The 13,751-nt window shown below is 44.0% G+C and overlaps 1 protein-coding gene across 3 annotated transcripts in view; it reads right to left on the reverse strand.

Moving 5' to 3' along the window:
- Positions 1 to 310: 310 nt before the first annotated feature.
- Positions 311 to 13,751, reverse strand: part of SLCO4A1 (solute carrier organic anion transporter family member 4A1) — a 45,574-nt gene continuing 32,133 nt past the window's right edge. For all 3 annotated transcript variants that reach the window (XM_073309120.2, XM_073309121.2, XM_073309122.2), the window contains 7 exons: positions 7,302 to 7,456; positions 6,266 to 6,461; positions 5,482 to 5,644; positions 3,948 to 4,120; positions 3,418 to 3,482; positions 2,471 to 2,619; positions 311 to 601 (listed from right to left, as the gene is read on the reverse strand). In XM_073309120.2, the coding sequence (XP_073165221.1) occupies positions 455 to 601; positions 2,471 to 2,619; positions 3,418 to 3,482; positions 3,948 to 4,120; positions 5,482 to 5,644; positions 6,266 to 6,461; positions 7,302 to 7,456 (1,048 nt within the window). In that variant the 3' untranslated portion in view covers positions 311 to 454. The remainder of the gene's footprint in view (positions 602 to 2,470; positions 2,620 to 3,417; positions 3,483 to 3,947; positions 4,121 to 5,481; positions 5,645 to 6,265; positions 6,462 to 7,301; positions 7,457 to 13,751) is intronic.

Below are 13,751 nucleotides of genomic sequence, written 5' to 3' on the forward strand. Positions count from 1 at the left end.
GATAGGCAGTTGATCAGACCTAAAAAGTATGAACACAAGTGCTGTGCTACTGATGGCTCTATAATGTATGTGTTACAGGCCAGATTCTCAGCAGAAGTGAATGGAGCCAGTTTACACCAGATGAGAAATTTGGTCCCACAGTGGTACTCTGGTTTCTTTAGTGTGGTTCAGGTTTGTTACAGAAGTGCTATAAAGCTACCAGTGAGTAACGTAAGTGTCTGGCATCAGTGCACGGATCCTCATATGGCATCAATGTAAGTATCCTCTCATGTGCTTCTGCCCTTCAGAAAAAGTTACTCCAAACCAGAACTTACTTCAAATATCCTTCTTTAAACAGAAAAACAAAAGGGTAAAGCAATAATAATAATAATAGTAATCATAAAACAGGAACAAAACAAAATTTTGACACGGTATTTCTGAGACTGGGAGAAAGTCCCTTGCAGTATTTATAGTGCTATTCAGCAGCTTGCGTCTGGAGAGATTTGTTCTCCTGGAGGACACAGTTCCCATTTTCTGATGCATCTGAGCTCCCTGGTAGGGATTCTGGCGGAGGCGGTTTGTAAAGTAAACAGGCCAGCAGGAAGAAGACTGTTCCAACCACCTGTAATCATCAAGACATCCCCTGTTACTGTTAGAGCCACTTTTAATACCAAACATGACCCTAACTTATTTAAAAACCCAGGGCCAGATCCTCAACTGATGTAAATCAGCAGAGCAACCGTGAAGACAGTGGTGTTGCTGGTGCCAGTGGAAGTATGCCAATTAACAACGGCAGAGTAGCTCCCTCCAGGCTTCCCAGATCCAGATTAAAAGGGAGGGAGTCGTAAGGACAATTTGACATGCAGGTGATCTGTGCAGGAGGATTTGGCTGGATTATAATGACAAGGAAGAGATTAGCCAGGAAAATAGATTCGTTTGTGGCTCTGGGAATATGCTCCAGTTGATTAGGAGCAGGGGTGCATGCCTACTTTTTAGGAACGTGCACGAAACCTCAGTGAGCAGCCAGCTAATTGGCAGAGTTCCCTTGAATGTAGAGGCAGCAAAGCAAGACTGCACAAGGGTGAGACCCTAAAAACTTATTTTAGAAGCTCTTGCTACGATGTGAGTAGTGCTTAGCATGATGCAAATTACAAATAAAAGTTCATAAAAGTACACACACAATTTATGGTCATAGTTTTCAGACCGACACTGTACTATGCTGTGCAGGGTGGGGACAATCATACCCATTAGCATTATGGAGGGGGATTCATCCAGACCAAACAATCCTTGACGATGATGAAGATCCCATATAAACTTCACACATGGCCCCCCACTGTCATCTTTCTAACAGACTGACCCCAAACCCTCCATTTAAACCATTGCAGCTTCAGGAAAGGTTCTGAAGCTGAACTTTTCAGTCATGGCCTATCATCACATAGCATCAAACCCTGCATGTAAAAAGGACCGTGGCTAGAACCGTGCCATTATTTTGGAAACAAACTGGGTTTTCTTGCAGCTGGGATTTGTTTTTAAATGAAGAACTGTTTGGATTTGGGGGGGGAGGCAGGTCAGCTCTTTACCTTGTTCTTGACAATTATGTATGATTCCCTTCTGAAGTTCCCAACTTGCGAGATTTTGACTACATCAAGGGGCAATACCTTGGCTTCGAAGGCCTCACTGTCACCAGTAGGTAAGTTTGCTGAGTAGCTGGGGGAAGACTGGATTGTGGAGTGTACAACGCTGCATGCCCAGGAACTCCATGTGGCAGGGGCTAGATTCTCTGATCACCTGACTCCATGACGGTACTGCACTGGGATCTTAGTGGGATGCTCCAGCCATTTAAAAGACCTGGAACCACACTGCACTGAACTACATGGATTTAGAGCAGCTGAGGATCTGACCTATGGTATTTTGCTGTGTATACTAGCATTGCTACACACATGCCTTCTCATCACAGCTGCTGATCCCTATTGTGACCTGCAAGCTAAGTGAGCTAAAACAATGCTTTCTGACCACAAATATTGAAACATTCGCCCTCTCGACATTTTCAAGCAGTGATCAGAGAATAGCTATTTACTCTTCTTTACAGCACGAGCGGCGTGACCTGAGTCACACTAGCTAACGGACCGTATTTATATACTCAACTCCACTTCTGGAGTGAGTGATTTTAATAAAATGTGGGTTTTGTGGAGTTTTTCCCCTAAAATTTTAGACGAAAAACATTTAGCTTGGAAAATAATATGGAGTCAGGAGAATGACGGTACCCACAAGTTGTTAAATTGTGAATCATAATGGAATATTTGCATTTAGTGACAAACACTTTGCTGTGTTTTCACAGCAAAGTTGCGTGAAGATAGGATTCGTGTTGTGATCGGAACAGCATAACAGAGGTTTCCAAAATTCTGCCACAGCCGGCGCTGCTCATCTAACCAGTCATAAGCAAAAAGCACAGGCTAGGAGATGTGAAAGCGAAACAGTAACTGGGCATCACCTTGTAGACAATTCCAGCAACCAGAGTGTATCTGCTCATGGAGGAGTTCTGGTAAACGTAGCAAGAACCTTGTTCTCCACACTGGTCCTGCCACACCAGACATGATAGATCAATCAAAGAGCCAAAGGCAATAGGACCGGGAATGCCTCCTGCATGAAGACAGAATGGAACATCAATTGATATAATTTCTATCTATTATCCTCAAGGTAGCCCAAAGCACTTTTGAAACAATGTGTCAGGTTTTGCAGGTACAGTGACTGAGTAAGCTAACACTGCAACCTGCATGGCTGGAATTTCCAAAAGAGATCCTAAAGGAGTTAGGCACCCAAACCCTACTGGATTTCAGTAGGAGTTGGGTGACTAATGCCCATCAGCTCCTTTGAAAACCACAGCCTATGAACTCAGCAATGACTTATGTACTTAGGACCCATTTTCTTTTTGGAATGAGCAGTTGCCCACTGCTATTGTTTACTCCTTTGGAAACATGTTATGGGAGTTTTAGTTTTCCCTCCAACAGCCAGATTACATGGTTAACAAGGGATCTCACTTCAGCATACGATACTTGTAAGAGTTCAAATCTGCATCCCCACCAGGACCTCAAGGAACTTTTGGTGTCTTGGCACCTTAATTTACTAAACTCAAGCTAATGATACTGTATGAAGCTTTGCTGTTCTGTATTAAGTTATCTCTAGAGCTGGGTGAGCTATTCACAGTGAACAATCTAGCTGCAAAATTTAACTTTTTTTTTCCTGTTTGCAAATTACATGCAAACAGGATTGGATGTTTATGAATAGTGCAGGTATGTGAGAGAAAACATCCTCCACTCAAACATCACATGTCCCCATTCCCCTTCCCTTAAACTATCTGTATTTGGCCCACAGACACTCCTGTGATAAGTGTTTTACAAATACAATAGGGAAAACATACACATTCACACCATACTATACCTAGAGTTCTTACTACAATCCACTGGATTCCTAGTGCAAATGATTTCTGTCTGTCGGAGACACACCTGGAGCACACAAAGTTAGAATTTTAAAATGCTGACGTGAAGTAGGAGCAGCTCCCCAGCACCAAAGAGAAGAGCCTCTCCACACCCCGTAATACCGTCAAACAGTATACTCTGATGATAAAGGGATGATGATATTTTCAGCCGGAATGAGGCTCATTCTCCCTTTTTGTGGACATAATGTGCACCAGCAAAATTTGTGCCCACACTTTTTGGAATTGTGAGGGCAAATCCGGGAATTTGCACATCTAACTACCTCACTGCGGGCACAAATGAGCAACATACAGACGCAAGCACTCAGATTGTGCTCACAATTGGACTGAATGGAGAATCACGCTCGATATCTTCAACACGCTGAAAACTGGGCCCTTTTCATCAGGCCCCGTCCCACAATTGCTAGGATAAAATGAAAACATTTGCATTCAATTACTTTCTGCTGTACAGTAAAGAGAAGGTTCCGCTGCTTACCGTAGAGTTGCAGTCAGTGCAGGAATACTGCATAGGAATGTAAAGAAAATCACAAAAAACATGAAAACCAGAAGGACAGTCCTTCTCTCACAGGAGGAAGTGCATCTCCCTGCTATCGCTTGGGCAGAACCAGTGGGATCATTCTCCAGGATACAGCTACACTCATGGTAAACCTGGGAAACAAACACCTCGTCAATTTCCCAAAGAGACAGTGTTTCTACAGTCATAATTTGGGCAATTACTAGAATTGAACATGGTGAATCCCCTACAGATCAGTTGTTTTTGCAGCTGGGTTTTGCTCCTGGAGCAGAATAAGGCAACCACAGCAGGGCCAAGAATTTGGCCTTTTGTCAGTTTCCAGTGCAGATATTATCGGGTCGGGTAGTAATGAACTTCACAAGACTGCTCTGAACTCTGGAAACATTAGTTATTGCGTGATGTGAACACCCTCACACACACTGTCCCCTCTGTGCACAAAATACTAACAGGGGATTAAAAGCACACAATGGGACAAACTCTGCTCTGAGAATGGGAATTATGTGCACACAATGGGACAAATTCAGTTCCTAGTTATACCCGTGTAAATTCAGAGTTGAGATCAGTTATTAACAAATATAGGCTTGAAATTAGATGAAGTTTTTTGACCATCAGAGGAATGAAGTTCTGGCACAGCCTTCCAAGAGGACCAGTGGGGGCAAAAAACTTAACTAGTTTCAAGACTGAGCTTGATGCATTTATGGAGGGGACGGTATGATGAGACTGCCTACAATGGCATGTGGCCCATCTGCAACTGTTAGTAGCAAATCTCCAATGGCCAGAGATGGGACACCACATGGACTACAGTGAATTCTTTCCCACGTGTCTCACTGGTGGGTTTCACCAACATGTTCAGGGGCTAACTGATCACCATATTTGGAGTGAGGAAGGAATTTTCCGCAGGTCAGATTGGCAGACATCGTTCCTCTGCAGCGTGGGAGCACAGGGCACAGGCTGGTTTGAAACAGAGTAAATGGTGGATTCTCTGTTCTTTAAATCATGATGTGAAGGCTTCAGTAACTCAGCCAGAGGTTGGGGGGGTCTATTACAGGCATGGGGGGGGGAAGGTTCCGTGGCCTGCGATGTGCAGGAAGTCAGACTAGATGATCATGATGGATCCTTCTGGCCATAAAATCTATGAATTTATGAGTTATGCAGGATTTACATCAGTGCAGCCGAGAGCAGAATTCGACCTATTGCATGGAGTCTAGGCCCTTAAGTAATAACATTCGGAACTTCAAATTCCAAAATGGAGCAGCAGGTCTAGGTCAGTGCTGAGCAGCAGAAGCATACGTCGAGTACTTGAATCTCAGTTGGTGCCCACCACTCACAAATCCTACATATTCACAGGGCGTCCTTCTACAGTTTATATCTGATTTGAAGCAAAGCTCAAAACCCAAAAAAACTTAATGTAACTTCATCAAGGCTGGCCAGAATTTAGGAAGGCGTATGTGCTAACTAATGTTCTTTGCGAACCCCTGGGTTCTTCAAACTATACCTTCTTGCCACTATCGAGGAATGATTTTTTTTTGCACCCTGCATGGCAGGCAGAGTAATACATGATGTCATCGCTTCCGCAGACTGGACTGTAGAGCTCCCTTAGACAATCACATTCGGCATTGCACGCTGCTGTCAGGTTTAAGCTGCTTTCCAGTAAGATGCTAAAGGAAACAGTGGATTAGTCAACAGATATTCCTTTAACAGTATCTTCCAGGGCTGGGTGGAGTGGAATAAGGGCTTGTCTACCTTATCCGCTGGATCGACGGGCAGCGATCGATCCAGCGGGGATCGATTTATTGCGTCTAGTCTAGACGCGATAAATTGACCGCCGAGTGCTCTCCCGTCGACTCCTGTACTCCACCGGAGCGAGAGGTGCAGATGGAGTTGACAGGGGAGCATCAGCTGTTGACTCACCGCAGTGAAGACACTGCGGTGAGTAGATCTAAGTATGTCGATTTCAGCTACGTTATTCAAGTAGCTGAAGTTGTGCAACTTAGATCAATCCACCCCCCCCCCCCGCCCAGTGTAGACCAGACCTAAGAGGAGAAGGAGGGCACAGGGGTGTGTGAGAAGGGATGCTAAGGTAGTGGGATGCTGGAAGGTGCTGGGCTGAGTGTAGTCATACACTTGGAACATGCCTATAAGGTTAGCCTTGCAACCATGCAGCGACATTATTCTGTAGTGCATTAATATTAACCTCAGTGTTGATGACTCAAGTTTATCCTCGTGTTTCTGTACCATCACAACACATGCCTGACGGGAACTGTGATCATTATTATTACCTTCGATTGTACATCTGTGTTACTCCTGCCATAGGCATGTTAGGGCAGTGAATGAAAAATATGAAAGCAGCCAGTAGACTTGTCACTGTGCAAAGTAAACACAACTTGATGATTCCTGAACAGCGAAGCTTAAGCTTATTCACGAAGAATCCTCCTAGGAATGTGCCTCCTCCCCCCGCTGGCACGACAAGATAACCTAGGGGGAAAAACCAAGCCCATAAATGTCAGGAAGGGAGTTTCTATTTGTCTGAATAAATACACTACAGAGTTGGCACAATTTTAACTCCTTCCGTGCCACAGGCCTAGGGTTGTTTCTTGATGGGAATTTATAGGACTTGAAAAGAAAAGAAAAGAAACATTCTGCCCTGTGTAGCAGCTCTGAAAGCCTACTCCAAAATCTGAGAAAATAAGGAAATATTTTTTGCATATAGTGCAGTTCTGCCCTGAAAAATGACTCCCCAAGAATAGCATTATTGTATCCCACTGAATTCAGATAAAATTTGCTCAGTTTACCAATTTAAATGTATAAACATATGTGTGTATGTGTATATATATATATTTTCTAATTGGCTGGCCTGCAAACTCAGTCTGGGATCTGAGAGTGAAGCTGGGTTCTTTCCAGCTGCATGTCACTAGTAATACAGCTTCTGCAGCTCAGATGCTCTCCTCATTTGCACTTGAGTAATACTTAGACACCACTGTTGACAGTTCTCTTGATGGTGCACAAATAGGAACAAGCCCCAGCTCACTCTGTGTTGGTTTGGCAGGACCAACCGGTGTAAAAGTTGGAAAAACGTTTCCCACTAAAGTTAGTAGATATAACACTGACTACACACAGGGTGCAGGTCTGCTGGGTCCAAAGGTGCCATTTATATCTAAGACTGCAGCCACTTTTTACACACAGTATAATTATTGCATAGTGTCAGGATTGCATTTGCCTCTGTGACAAAAGAGATCATCTCCTTGGTCATGAGATTTTACTATTTTTAGACAATATAAAATTTACATGGACATTATTGAAAATCTGTTTTCTTACCAAACAAGGTAGCAGCTTCGGAGGCACTTAAACCATACTGTGACTCAAGGAACTTGGGTCCAAAAGTAGACATTCCCGCAATGAGCGTGGCTTCAGTTGCTCCAGCTAAACAGAGGAAGATGAAGGTAGGGTTCTTCAGAAGCAGCAATAATGATCTGTCGAGTCCAAGAGGCATACAGAAAAGACAAATATGATGCAATTGCGTAGCGTGGTGCACTTTTACTTCATTACTGTCTCTTTGAATCTAAAGCCTAGAGGGGGGTCTTTAGGCTCATCCTTGCATAAGGGCGGTACCCAGCTGCCCCATCTTTCATTGGAAGAAAAAAAAAGGAAAGAGTTGATGCAGCTCTTTAAAAATGCAGCATGCTTCTCTCCTCAATGCTGATTCAGCCATGGTGCCAAGGAGCAGCACCCCTCTCTAACCACTCCCTCTCCACCTACTCAGGGTGGGGAGTATCAGGTGAACATTGTTGGGTAGCATCCCCTGTCAGCAGTCTCCTCCCTTGGAAGTGGAAAATCTCAAGTTTGTCCACTGAGTTTGATCAATGTTGTCAGTATTTTTTTCCACATGCCTGTTCATGTAGAATGAGGGTTTTCCAAATTGAATACCTGGATTGTACCTGCAGACTTTGTGAATGCATCTGTTGTGCCCACCTAGCTGATATTGACATAAGCAAACAGGGACCAGCATATGCAAAATGGGTGTTGCATATGCAATCATTGACATCATAGGTACAAAATAATGTGGGTCTTGCGGACACAAATGGTGGAATCACAAATTCTGTGGGTGCAATTTAGATGGTGAGTTTTGAAAATTCGGGGCTTGTCTCTGCAAAGTGTTGAGTGCCCTCAATTCCCATTCAGGGCAATAAAATCTGAGGGTGCTCAGTACCTTTCCGAATTGGGTCAGAATTGAAGGACAGCATATCAATAAATACCCTTTTAGATCCTGATTCTGCTAGCTGTTGAATACACTCAATTCTCATCACAGTTTATGGGAATTATACCAGTAAGCAGTGATCTTAATCTTTTTAACTGTAGCGAGGCGATCTGGTTCCCCGCTGTCCCGGAGAGGGACAAGCCTCTCTGGACGCCAAAGTGGCGGAGCCAGCGAACCCTGCGCCCACCCCTCAGAGGTCAAGGTGCAGGACCGGAAGTATAAAAGCTCGACCCCAGAGCTCAGTTGAAACACAGCCACCGGAGACTCCAGATGCATGTGGTGGACTCCCAGCCAGGAGACCACGGCGATCGGAGGCCAACCCGAGGACTGGCCAGACCAGCCAATGTCTGATGCTAGCCTGAGCCCAGAGACGCTGCCAAGCTTGCCGTTCGCCAGTTACCCCGAGGAGTCGCCAAGCCAACCGAGCGCCAGTTACCCTGAGGAGCCCATGGTGTGTGATCCCTTGGAAGATGCCGGCTGGACCCAGGTACCTCTAGAGGGGGAGGTAGGAAGTAGCCCAGGGGCAGCCGACCCTAGTCAGGCTGCAACACTGCCAGAGCCAATGTCAGTGTGTTGCGGCCAGGAACCCCACTGACACAGCAGCGGGTCTTCTTCAGCTGCTAGGGCTCTGGGCTGGGACGCAGTAGAGTGGGTGGGCCTGCGTCCCCCCTGCCACCCACCTCGCGGGTGGCCATCTCCCCCTCTCCCAGGCCGCTCGGAGCCAGGAGCCTGGGCCTTGCTATCGAACTCTTTGCTCAGCCCCTGCCTGAGGGCCCTAAGCTACTGACTGTTGCCCTGCCCTGACCCAGCGCCTGGGTTTTGCTATTGAACTCTGCTCAGCCCCTGCCTGAGGGCCCTGAGCTGCTGACTGTTGCCCTGCCCTGACCCAGGGCCTGGGCTTGCTATTGAATTCTTTGCTCAGGCAGGCTAGTTCCCCGACACACATGACAGAAGTAGCGAGGCGGTCTGGTTCCCCGCCGCCCCGGAGAGTGACGGCCCCGGCTGGATGCGCCTACAGTAACCCTGACCCAGACCAGGTGATTGGGGTCAGGAAATAAAGCTGTGTCGCATACCAGCACTCCTGTGTGTCACACATTTACTATTTTACAACTCAAACCTAATAAGTTTCTTTCCTGCTCTAAGTACTTTCTTAAAGACCTTATCGTCCTACTGTAAAACAGCAATCAACAAAGGCCAGACAAAGTGGGGCACAGTTTAACTAGTATGTTTAGCAAATACATTTTCCTTTTGACTAACTGGAATTTATTAGGGGAAAGCAGACATTCCAGACAATTTGCCATGTTCCATATTTATGCAGAAAGATGATCCAGCAGCGATCCTGCTGTTGGATACAGAAAAAGCCCCAGGCTTGCTTGATAGTCTCAGTTCTCCTCCTCTATCTGGGATATTGAATTAGGAAATCTACACTGCTTTGCTGGGATTTCTTTTGTAACTGGCTTGAAATTCTGTCATGTAACTCTATTAGCCTGCCCCAATTGCTCCCCTCTGAGGCTGTTATATGTAATGAAAAGTCCTGCCCAAAGCAATTTGGAACAAACTGGTTATCTCTGGAATGACAGTGAGTGATGTACTCATCAGAGCTCTCTATACAGACAGATGATGTGTGTGTGTGTGTTTTGTGTCAAAATCACTTGACAATTGCTTATTGCTTTGGAGAGAATGTGGAATGGGGGCAAATCTACAGCCATGCAACTAGATGTCACATGAGTAGAGCTGGTCAAAACACTTCTGGTGGAACTCTTTTCTTTGGAAAATACTGATTAGATTAAATCAAAATGTGGGAGTGTATTGATCCTGTCAAAACTTTCGACGGAAACCAGGCAGGGAGGCAGGTGGGCCAGCTTCTATACGTTTCCCTGAGCAGCAGCCTTTCCATGCTACCTACTCCTCGGAAAGCTGGCTACCCATGGAGTTGGGCACCAAGGAGTTCGTTAGCCAGGAGCAAGCTTACAAATTCCATTTTGATTCTCCAGAAATGGAATTTTTCATCCCATGAAACATTTCAAATTATTCACTTTTCACCCTGAATTGAGATTTTTTTCCCTCTAACAAATTGAAACATTTTCAGTGGGAGGGAAGTTCTATTTTCTGGCCAGTTCTAATGTGGTGTCTCTGCATCACACATTCTGGGCAGTTAGATATTTATGAGTTACTACCACTGTGCTGTATATGACTTCTTTACACCCAAACAACCAAGAAATAAAAGAAAGAAAGAAAGAAAGAAAAATGGTAAATTCCTATAATGTAATGTCATAGGACCCTATTGCGACAGTTCTTTCTAACTGTTAGAATCAGCTTAATTACTTTAATATCCTTCCAGGGATGACCTTTTCTTTTTTTTCCCTATTATTTCCCTTAACTGTAACATGAAAGAAATTAATCTGCATGACTGTATTTTATTTGGAAGCATAATGCCTAATCTATTGACTAGAAAACATATGGCTGATTGCATCTATTGTGCGATGGCTCCTACCTGCTACACTCAAGAGAAAATAGAGCACTAGGACAGTCGTTATTCTACCACAGGAGAGGCATTTTTTCCTGCAGGTGCATGGGTCAGATCCTCAACTCGTGTAAATCAAGGTAGCTCCAGTGACACCATCAGAGGATCTGCCCCATCTTCTATTGCTAACACATGTAGGGACTGATCCTGAGAGGTAGTGACCAATACAAAGGCCACTGAAATCAATGGGAATCTTTCCATTGATATCAATGGGCTTTGGATCCAGAACAGCTGCTGCACAACTCCTGAGAAGTCCTGTATGTCCTCGACTCTTGAATTCACTGGGAGCTGAGGAAACTCACCATCTCGCAGGGATAAGGCCTGCTATATATTAAGGTCTGATCCTGCAACGCTTACCCATATGGGTAGCCCTTACTTATGCAAATAGTCCTGTTGACTTCACTGAGACCACGAGCAGGATCAACTCACCTGCGCAGAATAGGGACAATGGGTTGTCATAGCATTCACAGTCTAGTTACATTTTAATAGGTCAATAACATGCTACTTAAAAACTCTACACTTATGTTTGCATCATCTTGGTGTATGTGGCATGGGGACTTTTTCATCTTTTGAAAGGATTATTGTTAAAAAGCACCAAATGAAAAGCAATGAACTTCCTCCCTTTCCAAAGCTAAAACAGTGTTAAAGTTGTGATGCAAACCAACACTTCTTCCCCGCAGGTAATCCAAAGACAGGAATATAATATTGACCTCAGCTCTTTTTTTGGAGAACAGTGCATTGTGCATGCCTGATATATCAATGAGCAATCCTCATAAAACAGATGTTTATCAACTTTATCAACAAAACTCCCCTTCTCTGATCAGTCCCAGCAAGCTATTTATCAAGCGTGTCTATTGTATATTCTGTTTGAATCTCTATTGGATTGAAACCAGTGGACATTTTCATGTGCACTACCAAAGTGGAATATGCAATAGAAATCTGCAGAGGGAAGTAGAAAAAAAATGCTACTTTTATCAAGCCTTTCTGAACCAGGAATCAAGCCGCAATTCACTGATCAACTGTTTCATCGTATTGGCTTCATTCCTGGTTGTTGCTGGCTGCGAAAATAGCATAATTTTTTAAGTGGTACATGCTTTCTCAGGAGCAAAATCAGGCTACTTGGACACACTGAGTGGTTTCTTATTCTACATATTCTAGGTCATTCCATGTATCTCAATGGAACCGTCTTACTCTATAGAACACGAGAAAATGTGCCAGAGTCCCACCCCTAATTAACATAAAACTGGAATGGTGCTCCTATAAAACTAAAAGAAAAGGAGTACTTGTGGCACCTTAGAGACTAACAAATTTATCTGAGCATAAGCTTTCGTGAGCTACAGTTTACTTCATCAGATGCTCACGAAAGCTTATGCTCAAATAAATTTGTTAGTCTCTAAGGTGCCACAAGTACTCCTTTTCTTTTTGCGAATACAGACTAACACAGCTGCTACTCTGAAATCTATAAAACTAAGCTGCCTTTTGCCCTTGTAACTGACACATCAGCCCATTCATCCAAAGCTGCCTTGTTTACAGATGTGATCCATTCCTCTCAAACAACTTCCCTTTAGGGCATTCTTCTTCTCTCAAACCAAACCAGCAAACACAGACGCATGTAAAGTTGGGGTTGTTTTTTTTAATAAAAGGGACAATTGACTCATTTTTTAAGATGCATAAAAATACATTCAGCTCTAGGCTGGCTCTTACTTTATATGATCTGGTTTGCCCACCTCTAATTATTTGCCATCTGTTCTCCGGAGACTAGGTACATTAAGGAATGTTCAAGGCAAATGAACTGATCCTGCAGTCCTCACTCAGGCAAAGCTCCCCTGAGGTTGGTCAGAGTTTTGTTTCAGTGAGGCCTGCAGAGTGTGAAGCACTGAAGTTTAGATACAGCTCCCTTAACATTATTTAAATGCAGTTTTTGAATTTAATTTCCATGTGGTGAGTCATGACCTCCAAAAATGGCACTCAGTCAAGAATTTCATTTAATAACAAGGTGGAAATTGGTTCAATGCAATATTCTTCACCAAACATACTTAACCCCTGGCGAACTGCTTTGGTGTTGCCCTGTGTGAACAGTTGCTTAGAGTCAATCAAAGTTGGCTATTGTATGAGGTAAATTCTCCTGTGCATCTCTGTTTTAATTCTCCTTTTCATGTGCAGAGGCAGTTAATGATTCTAAAATTCACAAATCACCCTTAGCAACAGGATTATGGTTCCACAGCAGCTATTATTTTTGTCTGTGTGGGTACAATCTGTCGACTGTAGTTGTATCTAAGAATGATACTTGGAGAGGTTGAGGAAGTAAACATACAGTTCCTGGTGTTATACTCAGCTTCTACAAAAAAAGTGCATCACAACTAACACAGAGCATTTCGCCAAGATCCAACTCCTGTACATTCAGTTAAAACAGAATCATAGAATATCAGGGTTGGAAGGGAACTCAGGAGGTCATCTCGTCCAACCCCCTGCTCAAAGCAGGGCCAATCCCCAGTTTTTGCCCCAGATCCCTAAATGGCCCCCTCAAGGATTGAACTCACAACCCTGGGGTTAGCAGGCCAATGCTGAAACCACTGAGCTATCCCTGAACTTCAAACATTATGTGCAAAACATCATCCAGTAACTCCCAAACATTGCCAGTTGGTATCACGTAGCTTCACGACACGATCCTTTCGGTCTCCCACACTCCTCCAGTTAAATGCTAATTGAAAACAGCACAGAGAAATTCTGACTCTCGGAAGTCAGGTGTTATCTTATTTTGGTCAATTGTTCATTGATATTTCCTGCTTTACGTTTCCAGAAAATAACTCCCAATTACATTGAATTTTGGCCTGTGTGTGTGGCTAAGTTTACACTATGAGCTAGGGGTGTGAGTCTCTCATCAAGCTATTGTGAATATAAATAGCAGTGTAGCTGTGGTAACATGGATAGTGGCAGATGAGGTGGCCACGGCTATTTTGCATAAAGAGAGAACAGAAGAAAAAAC

Source organism: Lepidochelys kempii, chromosome 13, assembly GCF_965140285.1.
Source record: "Lepidochelys kempii isolate rLepKem1 chromosome 13, rLepKem1.hap1, whole genome shotgun sequence".
Classification (NCBI taxonomy): domain Eukaryota; kingdom Metazoa; phylum Chordata; order Testudines; family Cheloniidae; genus Lepidochelys; species Lepidochelys kempii.